The sequence below is a fragment of the Xiphias gladius genome, chromosome 14 (assembly GCF_016859285.1).
Source record: "Xiphias gladius isolate SHS-SW01 ecotype Sanya breed wild chromosome 14, ASM1685928v1, whole genome shotgun sequence".
NCBI classification, from domain to species: Eukaryota; Metazoa; Chordata; class Actinopteri; order Istiophoriformes; family Xiphiidae; genus Xiphias; species Xiphias gladius.
The window spans coordinates 12,495,638-12,516,210 of NC_053413.1; the positions used below are offsets into that span (position 1 = coordinate 12,495,638).

The 20,573-nt window shown below is 40.3% G+C and overlaps 1 protein-coding gene across 1 annotated transcript; it reads left to right on the forward strand.

Annotated features, from left to right (window-relative positions):
- Positions 1-275: 275 nt before the first annotated feature.
- On the forward strand, positions 276-20,527 carry LOC120798953 (junctional sarcoplasmic reticulum protein 1). The gene is made up of 7 exons (XM_040143750.1): positions 276-361; positions 3,769-3,800; positions 16,696-16,817; positions 18,411-18,486; positions 19,194-19,328; positions 19,432-19,529; positions 19,632-20,527. The coding sequence occupies exons 1-7, from the start codon at positions 276-278 to the stop codon at positions 20,001-20,003; spliced, it is 921 nt and encodes a 306-aa protein (XP_039999684.1). The 3' UTR covers positions 20,004-20,527.
- Positions 20,528-20,573: the final 46 nt, after the last annotated feature.

Genomic DNA, 20,573 nt, shown 5'->3' on the forward strand with positions numbered 1-20,573 from the left:
GGGGTAGCTCCCCAGTAGCAGAGACAGGGAGACTGGTCAGAATTTAGGGGAGGATGAATGCAGGCAATTACAGAGCAGTCCTAGAAGAAAACTTCCTCCAGAGTGCACGCGACCTGAGACTGGGACGACGGTTCACCTTTCATTGTGACAAGGACCTGAAGCATACAGCCAAGACAATATTGGAGTGGCTTCAGGACAAGTCTCTGCCTGTCCTTGATTGGCCTAGCCACAGCTCAGACTTAAACCCCATAGGACATCTGCTGAGAGACCTGCGGATGGCGGTTCAGAGACACTTCTCGTCCAATCTGATGGAGTTTGAGAGGATCTACCAGGAAGAAAGGGACAAACTGCCCAAATCCAGGTGTGCAAAGCTTGTAGAGACTTACCCTAGCAAACTTGAAGTTATAGCTAAGGTCTTTTACAAATTACTGAATTAATGGTCTGAATACTTTTGTAAATGAGAGATTTCAGTTTTTGATTTTTAATAAATTTACACAAATTTCTAAAAAAATATTTCACAATTATTGGTTAATGAGTGTAGACTGACGCTCAAAATGGCTATTTAATCAATTTACAATTAAATCTACAACCCAATAAAGTGTGCAAAAACTTGTCCCTACTCTCAGATATAGGACCATCTCCTAACGTAGCGCTCCTACAGCACCAGGCGTACAGGACTTCTGTTGTCATGGTAGAAATGAAAAAGATGAGGTTAAGGAACGATGGAACGATCGTGGTTTCGTTACGTTTAGGAAAAGAGTATGGTTTGGGTTAAAATGCAGCCTCACAGAGCTGCTAGCCTGGCTGAAAACTAAAAATCGTAATGGTTTAAAATGGAGAGTTCATCATGGATTCCCAGAAGGAGATTAACAATAAAGGTATCCAAAATAAATATGTTTATTTATACAAAAAATAATACATAAAGATAAAAGATGAACAGAACAGCCCATTAGTGAGCTGCCAAAAAAAGTAGAGAGAGAAGAACTTATCTGTGTTATTGTTGCTCTTCTTGGAAATAAGTTTATCAGTGCATTTTAACTAGTTCTGTGTCATCATCTGTGTCAATCTATTGTCATTCTCTTGTGATATCTACTCATTTCACAATAGGTTTGATTGTGCTGTGTGACATTGTGTGGGTGCCCAGGCTTGCATTGCATCTATTGTGTCTGGTCCTGAATTGTATTTACGAATATTATTGTACTGGGAAGACAAAAGAGTGATTGTTGAACAGTTGCTCTCTCTCTGTTATAAGAGCTATTCTCATATTTTGTGATACCAACTTCACTGGATGAAAAGCTGCCGGCACACAGAAATATGCTTTGTTTTTTTCACGCACTTTAAACTTCATTTTTCTATTCATAAAAAGACATATATAAGGTGCAATCGTTCATGCACATATTCATCTTCATTGCTTTCCTTTTTCTGTTCCTCGTAATCTCGCCAATAGATGGGAGCGAGCCTGGAGGAGCCCTTGTACATGCTGGCTAGAGATGAAATGAAAAAATGATGAGTCAATTAATGGGAAGCAACAAGAATAATGTCTTGTGACATGTGGGATGAAGTGTGAGGATCACATATTGTCACTGCAGACGCGCAAACACAAAAACACAATTATTGGGGCCGTGCATTTCTTTCAGTGTGTTACAGACTCTGCAGTTTGTGTGCATCTGTGTGTGTCTTTGTGCGCTGCATCTGATGATCTTTGAAAATGTTTTGTGGCATGTAAACGAAAACAGAAGACACAACACTGAATCATATTGGTTGCTCCTCATATTAGACTCTCTTGTTTTCTTTTTTTCAAGACATATCCGCTCTCACCTTCCTGTTGTTGTGCAGTTTCATTTTCTCACTGCATTGATCTGATTTGGACGGCAGATGTGGAGGAGAAACAGAGAGAGAGGTGAGTGAGAGGGGGAGAGATGTTGATTTTCTTTGAGCCTGTGAGTGCCGAAGCATTATCTGCTTTTAAGAAGGTGTTGTTGTTCAGGAGCAGCCGGCTGGAGAGCCCGGCCTTCTGTACCTAATCAGAACCGAGAGCGTGACGCCCTGATTAAAAACCCAATGAAGGCACTCAAATACACACAAACAAACAAACACACACACACACACACACACACGCACACACACACACACACACACACACACACACACACACACACACACACACACACACACACACACACACACACACTCACGCACGCACTCTATCCAGATCCACATGCAATCTCTCTCTAAAATTCCAAACCTTTGCTTTGTTTTGTTCACACACTTACACAAAAGCACATTATTTTTGCTCTGATATATCACAAATGAATTAAAGTGTAATCAGAAGTGTATATGTGGGTGTGTTCAGCTAGGTGAAAAGAATGAATTTCATGTACCAGGAACCATGGTGACAGTATGCACTTAGTAAAATCAAGAACAAGGGTCCAATCTCACACTGTTAAGGGTAACACAGACACACGTTAGTGCATACTGTGGCTGTAGTTTGATGTTGCTAATGTGAATCCCAAAGAAGCTGTGAAAATCTTTGTGGCTCCAGAAGACAACAAACACTTATAGTTCCCATATTTTGCCAGAAAAGGAATTACTGCAAAGGACTAGTGTATGTACTTTAGCATTAATTATTGGGACAATGTTGACTCTTTACACTTGCTGAGGCACTTGTCTTTATTCCGTGTACAGCAGGTCAGGTGGAAATGCAAGATTGTGAAATTTGTCTACAAGCAAACATACAAGGCATCCACCCTGACCTCCTCCCTATGCAGACTTTGTCGCTCTATAATAACATCACCTTACTTCCCACCGTGCTCCTGTCATCATTACTACGGCTGCTAAAAGGTTTCATCATATAAATATAAACACATGTAGTTTTGGGGCAAATGCTGAAATATATGTAAATGATGTGTGTAAACTAGAGCTTCCATTAATTAATTAATAATAAATGAATAGCTACTTGGCCTTGTTTAAATGGAGCAGTTTTTAAAGGAGGCTCCTATACTCCTGCTTAAAAACTCAATTTCCTGAATTTACCTTAAAATCCCTGAAGATTTGGTTTCAAATATTGGATATTTTTCCATAAAATTAAATATTCATGACTAAATAAGCAACTGTTAAAATTTGGGGGAAAAAATATCCTCGTTATTTTTTTAAATCTTGAACAGTTGAAACTCCACTAAACTGCTTCGTCAGGACTATGTGGTGGGGTTTGATCAGATGTGATTTACAATGGCATCTCCATGGCAATGTAAGCAAACAACCCCATAAAGGGCTGGTCACAGCAGAAAGTGGCACAGCTAAATCTTTGTAAAGTATGTGGTTCCAGATGGTCGGTGATGTAGTGACTGCTTGCAGCAGTAGAGTAACAGTTCACTCTGGTGTTCATACAACACGTCATTACTCATAGTAAAAAGCTGAGAGCCTTTAAATTAGCATCTAATATAGGAAACTGTATCCCCTGTCAAAAACTGCAGCTGATGTTTCTAGTAGCAAACGTGGGTGACAGAGATGGATGTATTGGGCAGTTTCCAGGTGCAAAGTTGAAGCAGATGTCAAACCAAGCTCAGTAAGCCCTCCGTAGATGAATAAAGGCTTAACAAATGCCTACACACACCCACACACACACATACACACACAATGATGGCTGTGGATATAACTATGAGTAGCAACCTATTAGCAAAGGACTAGGCGGTAATTAATCTTTCACCTTCATCACTCTACTACCACTCTCTCCCCACTCTAACCTTTCATTCTCTGCCCTCCTTCCAGTTTTGCGGCTCTCAACCCTGTGGTCATGAGCAGTGAGTGGTTATGTATGCATAAAAAGAGAAGAAGAGGAGAGGGAGGATTTTAATTAATTTCCAGGTCTGTATCACCCTCCATCCACCTGCTCTATAGTCCTAGCAAGCAGAATGTAACCTGGAGTCAAGCCCAACCCTCCAAGGGAGAATTGCAATTATTTTTTCAAAGCCTGTATCACACCTCATAAACCACAACTATACGCTCAAGTTCTCTCTTTTAAAGAATTCACCCCGAAAAAAGGGCTGAGCACAGATACTCTTTTTTTTTATATAATCAACCCCTCAGCTTAAATTTCCACAAATAAACACATTCATACTTCAATGTGGTCCAGTGTGCCAACGTTGTCCATTTAGTCCTACACAGCTCTGGTGGCTGCAATTGTTGGGGATTGAAAGGCCATACATGTTTTAAACAATTACGTTAACAACAAGTCGTGAACATTTTAAATTATACGCTTTCATTTTCCAAGTTCCTACATCGGTGTCCATTATTTAAATTATGTGACACAATAAAAATTAACTCTGCTTTATTTAGTCTGTTTATGTATGTATGTATTTATTTATGGGTGTTTTTTTTGGCCAGCATAGGGAAATATGGATGTTTTGACAAGAAGATGAAAATTATGTGAATTAAGCAGCTATTTGAAGGATAGAAAGGTATATGCAGTTTGTAGCTGACGGGCTAAAAACATGTAAAACTACTGGTATTGACCTCCAAGAACTTTTCTAAAGGGCACTCCAGTGGAAAGTGCAGTAAAAGTGAGAAGTTTTCTTTCTTTAACTCTGCCACCCACATTTTCCAGACCTCTACTCACCTTTACAACTCCACTGCTGCCCCGCATTTACTTTAAGAACACAAGGTGAAACTTTTCTGCTATGAAAAATCACAAGTACCTAATGTAACTACACTGTGCTCTATCCAATATGGACATATCGGCACATCTCTCCTCTAAAATAGTAGAAACAAATTCTTTCATTAACTGACTTCCTCTCTCCTGCTGCCCAACTTCCTTTCCTTGTGCTGCCTTTCCCCTCCCAGGATGTCCTATCTGCATGACGGAAGAAAAGACAGCACATTAATCATCATCAGTACTACTTATGACTCCCCAGACAGTCTCTGAGACACACACACACACACACACACACAAACACACAAACATTAAAGACACAGAACCACACACACCCTCAAGCTCTCCAAGCCCTCAGAAAAGCAGGGCAACTCCATGCTGTTTAAGCGCTCGGTGATCTCACAGCTTTTAGAGGAGGAAGGCTTAGAGCCAGGTTGGAGGAGGTCAGTGAGAAGGGCACGGAGGGATTGAACAGAGAAAGAGGAAAAGATCCTGGAAAGGAGGAAAGTGAAAGGTGGGAACTGGAGCAGCAGAGAGAGAGATTAACGGGCCTGAAAGAGGGAGGTCTAAATGAGAATATTTAAAGCGTGAAGTAGAGGAGAATTGACAAGTGTGTGGGTAGAAGTTAAGGGAAAATGGAGGCTTTGGCAGAAATACAGTATGAAATTGCTTGCAGAATTAGCGTGCCTTTGCAGACATGATGGCGGAGGGGCTAGAAAATGACAGGATTGTGCAAAGAGGATAAAGGAGAGGGAAGGTGGGAGACTGTTGAAGCTTATGGTGGTTACCTCTGTTCACCTCAGACTGAAAAATATATCCTCTGCTATAGGCAAAGCCACACACCTACGTCTAGCTCTTTCTCTGTGTCTTACACACTCTTATACACAAGAGGTAGGATGCTGATCCCTGGACCACTTGGCTCCAACGTGGAGCTTGTGCCACCACACTTTCACACCCTGTATTTTTCTATCTCTGTCCTCACTCTATAGCTTAAGTGAAATCGGACCTGAAACATGGAGAGATTATTCCAGCACACTGCAGTTTATTACACCAGAGCCACGCTCTGCTGCAGATGCATCCAGTGAAGAGCACAGCCAAGACACCGCACAGGCCCTTGACACTTGTCTCCTTGTTGTTTCCTCTTTGGTAATGATTTTACGTACAGATTTTGGAGCAGAGGACGAAGTAAAGACCCCATAAGCCTACAGCCAGCATATCTTTCCATAAACAGAGACAGGTACTAACAGCTGGCACACTGTGCATCTGACTGCACTATAAACTCAGTGATGTAATGTAACGCGGCATTTTAGTTTTCTATGCACTTTAAATAGCCTGCTGCAGTCGTGCAGTATTCAGCTGTGTTATGTATTGCTTCCATAAGCACATGTATGGGGAGTTTTGTAGTCCATTAATAGCACTCATAGCCGAGATAACCCCGATGACATCCCTATGACATCCTCAGGGTTATGTCCTTTGCCCCCTTCACAGCAGCAAAGGACATTACATGACTGTTTTCACATGCTGAGCAGCACTAACTGTAATCAGTAAGCTTTTTTGACATGTGAAATTACCTTAATTTAGCATCAAGGTAACCTCTGTATATGTCTTTATGAGAAGGCTTTTAATTCTGTAGCATCAGCATAGGCAGTGTGTCAATGACCAGTGTGTCTGAGATGCCCGTGTCTTCTTCTGCAGTGTATGTGCACCAGTGTGTATTCACATTCAGGTGCATGCCTGAGTCCCACTAGGCTATTACAACTGACAGGGACAAAAAAGGTGCTATCCTAGGTTCCTTGATGCGTATGTTTGTGTAGTCAGTGTGTGGGGTTCAGGTTCAGGGGTTCACAAGTGCGTGTGTGTGGAAGCAACAATGTGTGCAGTGATGCATGGCCCATTTTTCCCCTGTGCAGGACATCTGATAATAAGCCAATCACCGGGGCTGATGGAGACGGGTGAGTGATGAGAGCCCTATCTCCCAGCGGAGAATGAGGCTGAGAGGGATAGATGACGTGTGCTAATGCAGGCTGCGCTGCTTTTGGCCAAGCATGACCACCTAACACCTGAGACCAGTGCCAATGCAGCCTAGCAAGCCACAGCTGATACAGGCCTCATTGTTATGTAGAGCACATACACAGTGAATTGTTTCCTCAGCACAAGTCTTGGCAAAGTGATGGCTGAAAAAACACAGTTTGTTTTTGTTTTATAATTCATCATATCTGCCGAAAGGTTGGTAGTTCCAGGATCTGTTTGCATTCACAGGAGGCACCAATTATCTTGTGATATATTAACAAATTAAAAAGCACTTGGTCAAAGGTCTTGCCATTTCACGCATACAGAAAAGAAACCATTGACAAATGAGGCTCAGGTTTGCATGAATTACTGCACTCTAACTGCGCTGAGAAAATAAATGGTGATCTTACTTTATTTTGGCATTGGCATGGGACTCCTACGCACAGCTGAGATGGAAACAGTCTTGGACTGTTGTTACGAGGCATACATTGATCACCCTCTTATCACCAGCTGCAGGTACACATAAACAGAAAGACAAATACACAATCCAGCAGACGGCCCGTTATGCACACAGTACACAAGCAGCCAGTCACACATCCACCCCCCCATATTGATCTGCATATTGATTGTTATTTTTCATTGCTGTTCTGTCTTGAAATGGGCTGTACATCTGGCTCCCTGCATTACTGTAACTGCCAAATACACACATATAGAAGCACAACTCCCGAGCATGAAAGTAAAAAAAAAAAAAAACCTGATAATCACCAAATTTTCTAGATGATCTGTGATGGCATTACAGGGTCACAATGATGCAAATAGCCCACGGGGGGTGAATCAAAGGAGGCGACAGCAAATCCTTCTCACCTGTCTAACAATTCACACATACAAAAGAATATAAGAAGGATGCTTTCAATGTGTTTGAAAGCATCCTTGTTGTCCGAGTATTTGAAAATTACTGCTGGTTCTTGTGTTTTTCTCATCACTGCATACAAGTGTGCACAGGCATGTACAACGTGCACACACACTCAGCTAACGGGCAACAAGAAATCTGTCATCAGGTGCCAGGAAACACTCAGTGGGCATAGCAGTCACATATGTGAGCCTACATGTGAAATCAGAGGGGCTTGTCTGAGTGCCTGCAGCGTTGAGATAAACAAAAAGCAAGGCTTGCCCATTTGTAAGAGTGTGTGTGTTTGTGTGTGCATGCATCTGAGTCTCCACCTTCCATACAAGCCTGAAGGAGACCAGGGGCATATTTCAGTTCAATATTCATGTATATCTACTACCATCTTACCCTCCACAGTTCTTCTATCTCCTGCTTTTTCTCTGGCTGCCTCATTTCACAACCCATAAATACAAACTGAGACGAGTGGCTATTTTATATTCTCATCAGCCTGTCATAATGTTGCTTAACAGCTAAATATCTGACAGACTGTTAGTGATATACCACATTTTTTATTTACTGACATTTTACTGCTTTTCATAAGACTAATACAAAAAGAGGAATTTTATAGTGTCAGTGAAAAAGAAATCCTACAATTATGGCTTGTAGGATAGGTTCAGATTTGTTCAAGCCTGTCTTAAAACAATTCTCACGTGCTCTTATGTACACTGAACAAGTTATTGGTGGCTGTAATTATTCCTCCTCTCTGAGAGGAGATGCTGGATTTTGTCCAACATCACTTACTCTTCACTGCCAGTATGGACAATAGGAATGATTACATTAATAACTCTTCCAGTGTACATATTGGCATGTGAAAATTGCCTCAAGAAAGACTTGGGGAAAAAAGTCCTTTAAAGTTTCTCAGTGTTCTTATTATATACACGATTTTTCTTAAAACCTCCAACAGACATGCCCTTACCCGTTCTGTCAACCCATATATATATATAAATATATATATATATATATATATATATAACAAATTATGGCTTTGAACTTTCCCACTTTGAAAGTAATGCACCTCATGTATGTCAAATGAGACTCAGAGAGAAGAGGGGTATGTGGGAGAGAGATGGAGAAAGATGGAAAGAGAGCGCACATCTTTTTTCTGCTTTGATGTCTCTTGCTATTATCCACTTTTGCCTGCGGTCAAGTGTGCAGCTGTCATGGCTCCCCAAGAAACAAGGAGGAGACAGACAGAAGGGGGGAGTTCCTGTTGAGTGAGGGCTGTGATGAGTCCTCAAGTCTCTACTGTCACTGAACACAACGCAGCTTATGTAAGCAGGAAACAACGAAAGAGGGAGGGAGAGAGGACGCAGAAGACAACAAGCAGAGACCAAAAAGAAGGGGAAGAGAAAGAAGTGTCAGACAGGATGTGAGAGAAAGAGAGGGAGACAGAGAAAGACGGGGAGAGCTGTCATCACAAAGAGTCTGACTCATTCCTACTGTTCTGGATATAGCACTGGGCTGAGAGGCATGTAGCTAATGTACGACAGCTCAAGAACAATTACATTCCTTCAAACCAGGATTAGGGTCATAATATGTGAGAGCACAGGCCACTTTCTACAAACTAGACAGAGAAAGAACTCGGTTTCCACTGAGATAGCCACCAAATTATCACTAGCTGCTTTATTTTACTTCTCAATATAACAGCAAGCCATTCATGCCACGTATGGCTATTTTTACATACATTTCAAAGACTAAACAACGTTTTGTATCATTTCTTCCCGAAAAATGCTTGGATCTTGAAAAAAAAGGAATGATTTTATAATTTGCTGCAGTACTGAGTTGCATCTTTTAATGTTTATGATGGTAATAATTTCGCATCATTGCTATTTCTCCTTCAATTTTAGTTCTTCAGATACTAAATAAATGCACTCTTGTGCTGTTTACATGTAGAAGATTTATCCATATAGGACAGCTTTATCTGTGAATACCTGACAGCACTAGCATCAGTCAGATGTATGATTTGTATTCCATCATACTCCCTGTGCCATTGTGTCTGTAGCTAACTGCAGAGGCATTTAAGGGCCCCCGCTTGGCATGTTCTCCCTCTGTAAGTGCCTCCAGAAAGGACTGGATTTGAAAGCTGCAGTCAAATAGCTGTAATTATCTACAATCAGTTGACAACCAGGGGCCTGCTGAAAGGCTGCTCACACACAAACACGGTGGAGGGAGCGAGGCTTCGAGGGGAACGGCAGATAAAATATCTCAGGGAAAGAAAAGAAAAATGGTAGCAATGTTAGTTTCAGAATGAGGCAGAAAGGCTGTGAAAAACACGTTATAACCGAGATCACAAATGAAGCTTGTGAATAATAATCAGACTAGAAAATGACAACAGATGTGAACAGTGTCTCTAAAGCCTTTTGTTCCCTACAAAACCTTATACTGTAGCAGCTTTCATTTAATAAAATACGTCACATAAAAGACAAAATAAACACATAAAATAGAGATACACTATACAGTAAAAGTGATAAATACTAAAGAAATAAAAATTTATTGACAAAACCCGTGTCTTGCTCTATACTTTGTTGCAATCTGAAATTATCCATAATTCTGAGGATAAGATCTCCATGCTTTTGTATTGTTTCACAAATGTACATCACATCTGTCTAAAAATCTATGTATATATCTAGTTGTTGTCTAACTCATCATCTAGAAACACAGTGACACCGGCATATGATCACACACTCTCTGGTGCAGTTTACAGTCTTTTAGCGTTCATTTTTTAAGAGCCTTTTGTGATGAGGAGGCAAGTGAAAAGAGCCCATCGCTCAGCCAAACCTCCCCAGAGAAACAAGTATATAAAGAGCAATTGTGAGCTTTCGATCATATTGAATGGTTTTCATCAGCAGATGTAGTTTTCCCATTTGTCATGGAATTTAAAGAAAGAAAAATACGATTCCAAGGACACATGGGAAAACTGCATGCACTGATAAACACTATGTGATACGTGATATGATCAATAGCTACTAAAATGCCCTTGTGGTGAGATTATCTTCTCAACTGAATCTCATACATATTTTATACATAGTTCATACATATTTGAAAAGTCAGATCTCAATTCAAAAATATGTTTTGTATCTGTTGGATTTGGTCAGGGCTCACTTTTATTTAAAAAATCTATATTTTTAATAACCTACTTTTCACATTTACTTGAACACTTTTTTAATTAAACAGTATTTTACCCCTGCTTTAGTAAAACATCCAAGTATTGTAACAAGCCTGAGCATGTGCAGGACATTTTGTCAAACCTGCCTTCCTGTAATTTACCAAATCTCAGAGGATTATTTTTTAGATATCACACGCTGAACACTGCCACTGATGAAAAAAAAAAAAGCACATGTTAGGCTCCTCGAGTAGGCTGAGAAGACGGCTGATAGATGAGTTAAGAGCTGGGTTTAGGATGTTGTCATGCAGCAGTCATTCCTCTTAACAGCTGTAATATAAGAGTGAGATAGCAATGCAGGATTAAAACTGTAATTTTTGGGAAAACCAGGTGCATGATGAACCTGAGCTTGCATTCTCAAAGAGAGAGAACTACCTGTCCATACAACTCTCTCTATTTTCTAGGCTCAGAGGCTCAGAGGAGTGGCGGTAGTGGAGTGGGAATCAGGGTGCAAATTACTTCTATATTTGCAACAACATCAAATAGTCTAACATAATAACACAGTTAACACCAACCAGTCTGAAGCCCCCCCCCCCCCGCTCTTTCTTTCATGTGTATGTGTTTTATGTCTACACCCGACCCCCCCCATCTCCACTCCCTGCCACCCACATCCCTCCCAAAAAATTACTTTTGCTCCTCTCTCTCCATCTTCCTGTCTCATTTCATTGCATACAAATTAAAGTTTTATCTGAAATTAATTAGCAGTTTCACAAATTCATAATGAGTTTATGACACTGGAATGAGTTATTGATTATAAGCCTTCACAACTAACATTCACATGCATGACTAGGGGCGTTGAAGACCCCAGTGAAGACAAAAAGCGTCTTATATATGGACTCATCATGTGATCAAAGCTCAAAATCTTGCACGTCCGCACTTATGTGTGTGCGGTGTCTCTTCCAGATGTTGAGGTCCTGGTCACCACTGAGCAGCAGTAATAAATCACACTCTTCCTCGGTGCATGAGGTTTCACATTACCCGTCTCCCACAGGTGCACACGTTTCTACAAGAGCATTAGGGCTCTGACAGAGGCTGTGAAGCACTGGCCTGGAACTGCTGCTCTGGAGCATACTGAAAAGCTGAACAGCCTCAGATGAATAGATGGTAATTAATACACATAGCACCCGAGAGACCGCAGTACAATCTCAGGGCAAATTACTCCATCAATAAAGTGAACTACAGACACAACGAGATACAGAAAGGAAGAGAGGGAAGAGAAACCTGCGCATATTAAGGCCAAGCAACTGTGGTGTTTGACCGTGACATTGAAGTGATTTGTTTCTGAGAAATAGCCCATCACTAAAGTCGTGCCTCCCAAGAGATACAAAGAAAAATGAATTGAAGTGTTGAACCAGTTTTACAAGGTGAAAGTTAGGAAGAAAGTTTATGAAGGAGAAGACAAAACCAGAGATAAGGTAAGTGGTAGCATACTAAAACAAAACATATCAGGATCTTATCAACTCAGCATCAAAGTTACATTAAAATCAGCAACGGGCTCTGTAGCAGGGAGATGAAAAGTTGAACTTATTCACAATCAAACACTACCAATTGAATTCCCATTGACTTTTAAGGAATCCAATATCTCTCACCAATTACTCTTCTCTCTTCTTTGCCTCTCCCATCTTCCCTAGAACTCCTGTGCGCTCATCCCATAATGATGAAACAAGGCTTCAAGATATTTGGGGGAAAAGATCAATGGGAGGAAACACAAAGCCTGCACATGATGAAAATCTTTCGCCTAATCTCCTTCTCAGATCATCCCATACCCCCTGCCAGAGTCATCCACCAGCCTGTCCCGGCATTCCTCTGGGTCAGCTTCTCATCCCAGCTCCTTTCCCAGACATATCTCTCTGGACGCTACACCCCTGTTTCCCCTTCCCACAATGGGAAAATGAGGGGCAGATTATCACATCGTTTGGACATTTTAACATTTATCTGCCTGAGGGCACAGTGCGGATTCCAGCAGAGTGGTCTCCCTCGTGAACCCGGAAGGACTCACACTTACGATCCAATCAGTTACATGTTTTGGTCTCTGACAGATCAAAGGCTGAGTGAGCTGCCTGAAGAGATACAGAGTGAGTCCCACAGTGGCTCCAAGAGAACATGAAGGCTTTGGTTTGAGATACAAAATGAAAGGTGAGCAGCAGTGAGACATATGAATGAGTCCTTGGGGATCCGTGCTCTTCCTCTTCAAATACAGGTTTTACACTGTCAGCCCATCTGAGAAGGTGGATGTTTAACACACAGGCAGACATCGGTGCTGGAAGGCGGGCAGTTTGTCCTGTGAGGATGTCTGGCAAATGAGGGTTGTTGGTTCGGTCCCACTGACTTACTCTCATTGTGGCAGCTGCTTTTTTTGTGCATAATAATTTTTTAAAAGCCTTTTTAATGGTTTTACTTTAAAATGACATATAGAAACAGTTAATTAAGCACTAAAAAACCTGTAAAAAATTAATGGGAAATAGAATGTGAGTAAAACAGTTTAAAGTCTGTTTAATAGGAGACATTAAAGATGTATGGGTTCACTTTATTCTATACATACAGTATGAAGTCTCTAAGGGGAGTTGTGCTGCTTGGTCAGCACAAAAACACTTGTCAGCATATATGATCTAAATTCATAACATTCACACTCAAACATGAGTGTGAATGTTGGTGTTGGTGTGTGAACCTAGGTCTCTAGGGAGAAAATCAAGTCACCTGAACAGTAAAGTACAAGTCAAGTCTTAAGCATTAAGCATCTAAAAGCATTTATCACATTAGAGTAATCACACTCGAAAAGCCTCGATGAAGAATACAGTGCGGATAAAACGGTGTACACTTTCTCAAAAGCAAAAAAGCTTTCATCGTGTTGCACTCGGTTGTGCACACAAGTGACGGAAGTAAATGTAAGAGTGAAAAAGGAGAGGTTGAGAGAAATGTTCAAATCCTGCATGCTCTCTTACCTCTGCACACACAACCAGTTGTTTCGTGAACTGGGCAAATGTGTCAGATTGTCAGCTTAGTTTGAAGCATACTGAGTTCAGAGTTGGACTCATGTCCAACTCTGAAGTCTACCGCTCTGGAAACATCATCTCTAATGTTAGTTTTTTAAAGACACGTCAGCTTTTCTTTCACAATGACATCAAACCGAAACAAAATAATTAAATCCAATATTAACTGAAGTCCCCGTAAATCATTCAAGCCTTTGAGTTCCATACAGACTACAGTTAATGTTGTTTCACGCTCCACCATATTCTTCAGCGAGGGAGGGCATAAAGCAGCTCCCTATGGGTGCTGAACAGTCAGTCTGTCCTCTGAGCACAGTCCCCATTATGTAAGGACAAAAGGGGACAAAAAGTTTCACCAAGCTCGGATCTCTCCAGTGCCTTAATTTGGAACGTAGATATCTGCGAGCAATGTTTGCTCACTTTATTATTGGGCACAATGTGTCCATGGGAGACTTGTGTTGCCCTTGAAACATTCTTTAAGACTTTGGCCCAAACTTGGCACAATTCAACTTTTTTTTTCAGTTGGAAGGAACTTTGATTACTTACTGACATTAAAGGGTAAATGTGTCAATCTCATTTTGATGGTGGCAGCCTTAAGTTGGAAGAATACTTTTACCCTAATCAAATGCTCTTCAATCAGTGGTAATTGACAGAAGTGTTCAAACAAATGATGAACTCTAACTAGTTGTGAGGCCATATCCTTAGGACTAATAAGCACTGACAAATCAGCGCAGAGAGAGTGTGCATTTGGTCAATTAAGTCTTCAGACAAGCTCATAATGAGACTAGAAAAACACACGACTCCACTGTAGTGTTCAGTGTGTGTTCTGTCTACTGGACTATGAGAACCTACAACACATCCACAAACAAATGCATAACATACTGCACACTTTGTAACTTGAACAAACACAATAAACAAACTTAAATCTGTTAAGGGTTTGTTGTGATTGTGATGAGAGCACGTGTGCATAGCACTTGAATAGGCTCTTGAAAGTCCACTGGATTATATTGTTATATTTTAGATTTTTTTTATTTTATGCAAAACTGGTCATTTTGAGATGAATGTGAACTTGAGTTAAAGGAGTGACCTGTTGACTCCCATGACAAAAAAACATCCCCTAACTTAGAAATATGTTAAGGTTATTTTTAACTAATATATTAAGATCTAAGTATTATGACATGGAGGAAATTTGAATATCCTGTTTTGGAAAATTAGCTTGAAAAATGAGGGTGAAAATTGAGATTCAACATACCAACTATGGGTTAAAATGTAATATTGTATTTTGCAAAATGCATTTATATTTCCCCTATAAATGTCATTATCCAAGATTCAACATTGAATTTTGTAACAAGTCTAAGAATCTAAAGCCATGCTAGCAGCTCTGGGTGGTTGTACTTAGACAGAGCAATCCTTTGAGCTAAATGCTAACATCAGCATGCTAACATGCTTATAGTGACAATGCTATCACGCTGATGTTGAGCAGGTATAATGTTTCCCATGTTCACCATCTAAGTTTAGTGTGCTAGCATACTAACATTGGCTAATTAACACAAGACAAAGTACAACAACCTACCATCCATACAGCAGAGCTATACCACTAGCATAGCTAGAAACTCTTCTAATAAGATGATGGTAATGTCTTGTATTTTCAGTATTTATGGTGATTTATAAGTCGCACGACTGATTGATGGACTTTACATAAGGAAACTGGAAACATCTTCAGGAACCACCTTAATGAGGCCAAGATAGTCATAAACATTTGATGATTAAAGCGTGATTTACTGGAGAAAATGTGTTTGACATGTCTTAATTTTGACAAAAGCACCACTACTGACACAGGTTGGTTGTGTCAGTTTTTCTACATTATGTCATATAAAATATGATGCATCATATGAAGCAGCCCTGGGTACCATTTGACACCCTGCTTTTATCTTGGTCTGCCTACCCACAGCAAAGGTTAAACCTTTTGTCCAACTCAGAGTGATTACTGAAGGGTGCAGCGACGTGTGATTCATCTGGAATTAGGCAGAGTCACAGCAAAGGTATGAGTCACACACACTGCCACTAGTCTGTTTACCCACACTTCCTCTCCCCTCGCACATAAAGGTGGCCTGCAACCACCTCACCCTGATAGAGCCTAATCATCTTTACTTTTTCTGTTTACGCAGCTCCTTGTTAGTGGCCTACATATCGTGTAAAGTGGTGAATTCGCCTCAACGCTTCAAAATCAACACAAGCAACATTAGGATACCTTCTTGCCTCATTTAATGAACAATATATATATATAGGTTGAGGAAAGATGCACTAAAGCATCTGCATGAATATAATCTGTTAAAAAGGAATAATTGACATAATGGCCATGTGTGTCTAAAGTGCTTGATCCAGAGTGTGCGGGTGATGGTCAGCTCATAAGAACAAAATGTGGTCAGTCCTTCTGTTAAGGTTCGTGATGACCAGTCTGTCTGACAGACTACAGACTTCATCTATAGACTAGAGCAGTTTAAAACTCCATCTTCCAAGTACAGTGGCGCTCTCTGCTGGTTAATATTCAGACAAACAGTGGAGGATTATCCAAAGCATATCAAATAAAATCTACACTTTTCATTCGTGGCACTTTTTTGTTCATTTGTTGTTTTTGTTGAATGGAAAAGAAAACAAAACCATTTTTGCAGTTTTTATTTACAGGGGAATTGCCTTAGTTTCTCGAAATCTGTGGGTTTGATGCAGCATAACTCCTTTGATAACAAATAAAACAAAAATTTTAATCAGGTTTTTCCAACATGGCCTGCAGTTTAGAACAATTTGTTACAACCTGTGGCCTTATTTCCCCCTCTCAACCCTCTCCTGAGATGTGACAGCTGTATGGCGCAACCAATGTCAACCTTGCCTCAGTCAATGCCTCTGACTGACACTTAATGCTTTTTGTTTTTTCATTCTCCAGCACCTGTGCTTGGCTGTCAGACAGTTCAGAGCATGACTCTGCTGCCATCTCAGCAGAGGAACAACGGGCACTGTGACAAAGGCTCCCCGACGCTGTCCAGTGGACCCCAAATGTGGAGGCAGGTAGGTCTTTATTTTAATCATGGTCAGAGGTTATGCTTTATCACAGTAGAGGCTTATAACGTCAGGCATTTTTCTTTTTGGGAATTTATATGCAGTGTGTATCCACCTGTCTCTCCAGAGGCATTGCTTCATCTATTTATAGCTGCTAGGACATTAGCTCAATGTCCGTTTAGAAATGTCATGTAAGACATAAGGGCCTCACAGCATTCATTTGTAAATGTGAAGGTCTAGAACCTCCTTCAATTTTATTCATAAACTGGAGATGTTGACCTTTTTTCTTGTATAATTTTGTGCAGCCAAATTGGAGCACTGATGAGACAAAGGAAATAACTTTTTCTGTAGTACACAGTGAAGAGTACTGATAAGAACAAAGGCAGTAACATTGTGATCCACTGGATCACCTTGTTTTTGGAAGGAAACAGGTGGCAAGAAAAGCATTTCTAAAAATACCCATAATCCATAAGATGAACTGGCCTCTGACTACAGCTTTGTGTGATATGTACATGTCTAAGTCTGCTAAATCATTTTAAAACAAACTTACTTTTGAGTTACTTCCATCTTCCTCTCTCTCTCTCACTGTCAGGGACGGGATGGAGGAAAGCTATGAGACATTTGAGGAGGAGTTAGGGTCACCAAGAGCAGATCCTCCTCCACAGAAGCCTGTTCCAAAGATCCACAGACCAGGTGGCGACACAGACACACACACACACACACACACACACACACACACACACACACACACACACACACACACACACACACACACACAAATACATAGGATCTGTAATCCCTGCACATAAAACCATTCATCCACTGTACATATTTTGTATAACTCTATAAATACTTGGGAGCGGCAGAGGGAGCCACTGAAATATGACTCCTGGTCAAAGGTAACACAGTGATAATGCACCTCAGCCATGTTAGATGAATATAGTCCATCTAAACACAACCAAACTCCCTCTTGTGAGACAGAGCTCTTAGAAGTCTAATAAGACCAGTAATAATAATTTTGTACGGTCTTTGATGGTCCACAGAGGATGCACCCTAATGACGCTGGTGATCCTCTGAAATTTTCATCCAGTACCATCATCAGGTCAAAATTTTAAGTTGTCCAATACTTTGGTTTCCTCAGCTGTACTCTGTGTTGACTACTAATCAACAAATGTTAGAATGCTAACATGCTAAATTACGATAAATACCATTGTAAAAATTATACCTGCTAAGTGCTTAAGTACAGCCTCACAGAAGTGCTAGTGGTATATCCGTAGTATTAACTCTGGCACATTGGACTATTTTGTGTAAATTATGGGTTCATAAAATGAAACATATGTTCAGCCAACATGAATTTATGAATATACATTAAATATATGTGGATAAATAAATTCCAGATTGAGGGCCTGATTGTTTGAGCTTTTGCTTGTTTATGTTTTATGATATCACCCCTCAGTAAATCTCCATCTGCCTGTTTCAGAGATGTACGCTAGAGGAAATATCAGAGAGGTTAGTCGGAAAAGAACCGGCATGAACAATTTTTCACTGTGTTCACATCCCTAATATCTCTTTTCTTCAAAGCTACATGTTGTTCTCCCATAGGAAGTGGCTCCAGTTTCACAGCAACCAAGAGCAGAACCCAATACTTTACCTAGAGAACCCAGCTTCCCAAGAACAAGTGAGTCTTTACCATCCTTCCCTGCAACCATTGGCAGCTTTTAAAGGAAACTGTTCAACATTTTGGGAAATATGTTGATTCGCTTGCTTGATGAGACCACTCTCAAATCTGTATGGTAAGCTGGAGACAGCAAAGGGTTAGCTTAGCACAAAAAACAGGTAGAAATAGCTGGCTTGACTTTGTCCAAAGGTGACAAATTTAACTACCAGCAGCTCAAATGCTCAAAAATTAAATCTTGTTTGTTTAATCTGTGCAAAAAGTGAAGTGTAAAAATGACAATTTACTGTTTTAAAGAGGGTTGTGTGTCATTGCTGGTGGAAGTCACTGCACCTTACCAGGAAGTTGTCTGGCATATACTGTAACCCCCCTGTAAAAATGGCATTATGTTGCTTTTACACTTCACGTTTGTACAGATCAAACAAACAAGATATGACATGTTAATATGTGAACTGTAGAGATCCTGGTTGGCAGATTTTATTACCTTTGGACAAAGCCAGGCTAGCTGTTTCCCTAAGTCTCCAGTCTTTATGCTAAGCTAAGCTAGCCAGCTGCTGGCTTCAGCTTTATATTAAGGAAAAAGATAAAGCAGGGGTACAAGTTTTCTCATAAAACTCTCAGCAAGAGAGTAAGTATATTTCCAAAAATTTTCCTGTAACTTTTTCCCAGGAAAGTCTGAAATTTTCCATCTCTTTCTTGTCTTCAATCAGCATCCTTGCATAAAACCTTGTCCATCCAAAACCTGACCCAGATTGAAACACCGTGGGAGAATGTAACTCTGAACCGATGTCTGTTTGTGGCCATAACCATCCTGGTGCTCACTTCGGGCTTTCAGAGGCTTCATGGTGAGTAAACTATCAAGCAAAAGTAAAACGTGAGGTACAAGAACTGCATGCCTGCTGTAACTGAGTGGTTTCTTTAAAAAAACAAACAAAAAAAAAAAAACAGAAACTTTGCGTGGTCGGGGGACAGTAGAGGAGGAGGAAGAAGTTCGACTAACAGTGAGACACTCAGGCATATTACGACACAAAGGACAACTACCAGAGGTAAATTACTATTGGTTATTTATTGCTTTATTATTCAATCTTGAAAAAAAACAATTGAACATTTACACAGTGTATATCGTTGCACCCACTTCCCCCCTCTAGCCTGAGACTTCTCTGTGGGAAGTCATGTTTTGGTGGCTGCCAGACCTTGATGATGAAGAGGATGAGGATGAAGAGAATGACAATGGAGAAGTCAAAAGAGGGAGGTCAAAGAAAGGAGCAATGGCACGAACATCAAGAGGTCTCAGAAACAAGCCCCTGCTGGACAAAAAACTAATGAAGCAAAGAGATGGGAAATTAAAAGATAGGAGAGCCAAGAAGGCCAGGGATAAAGAAACAGAAGACAAGAAAGAAAGAGATAAAAAGGAGGACTTTGAAGAAGCAGCAGGTGAAGATGAAGATGAAGGTGATGGGGAGACAGCGTCCAAGAAGAATAAAAGGTTCGAGGAAAAGAAAGAGAAGAAAAAGCCTTAAAAGGGAAGAGTTGATTCTTTCTTCTGTGTCAGACACCAATTCATTTTCTAATTCACCTACTTTGATTCGATAACATTTCTAAAATGAGGTAACACTGAATTAACTGCTAGATTTTGTCTCAAATCTTTAAAATACTACCACTGAGACTTAAAGATATAGTGTTTCCAGTTAAATGGTCGAATACACAAAAGCCTTATATATTACAGTTTTTTGTTGCTTTGCTTGATTGCTGATTTTGTGTAATAGAGCCTTGATTTATGCATTATCCTGGTATTGAAAATGCTGTCTCATATGAAATGTTTGTCATTATTGATTAGGTGTTAAAAGATATAAGACCTATTCAGTCAGAAGCTTATCAAGACTGCCAGAATATGGGCCACAAGGATCATGTTTGTGTTTTTAATCAAAATTTTGACCATTGTATGTCATTTTTGAACCCCACCTCCATCATCTGAAAGCTGCTTCGAAGAGCCAAGTTAAAGGGTCCTATTTGTGAATTCATGCTTTTATCATCACAAGTAATTCTGAGCCTAAGTATTTCAGGAACTTCTGCAGTGTTGCTCTTTTTAG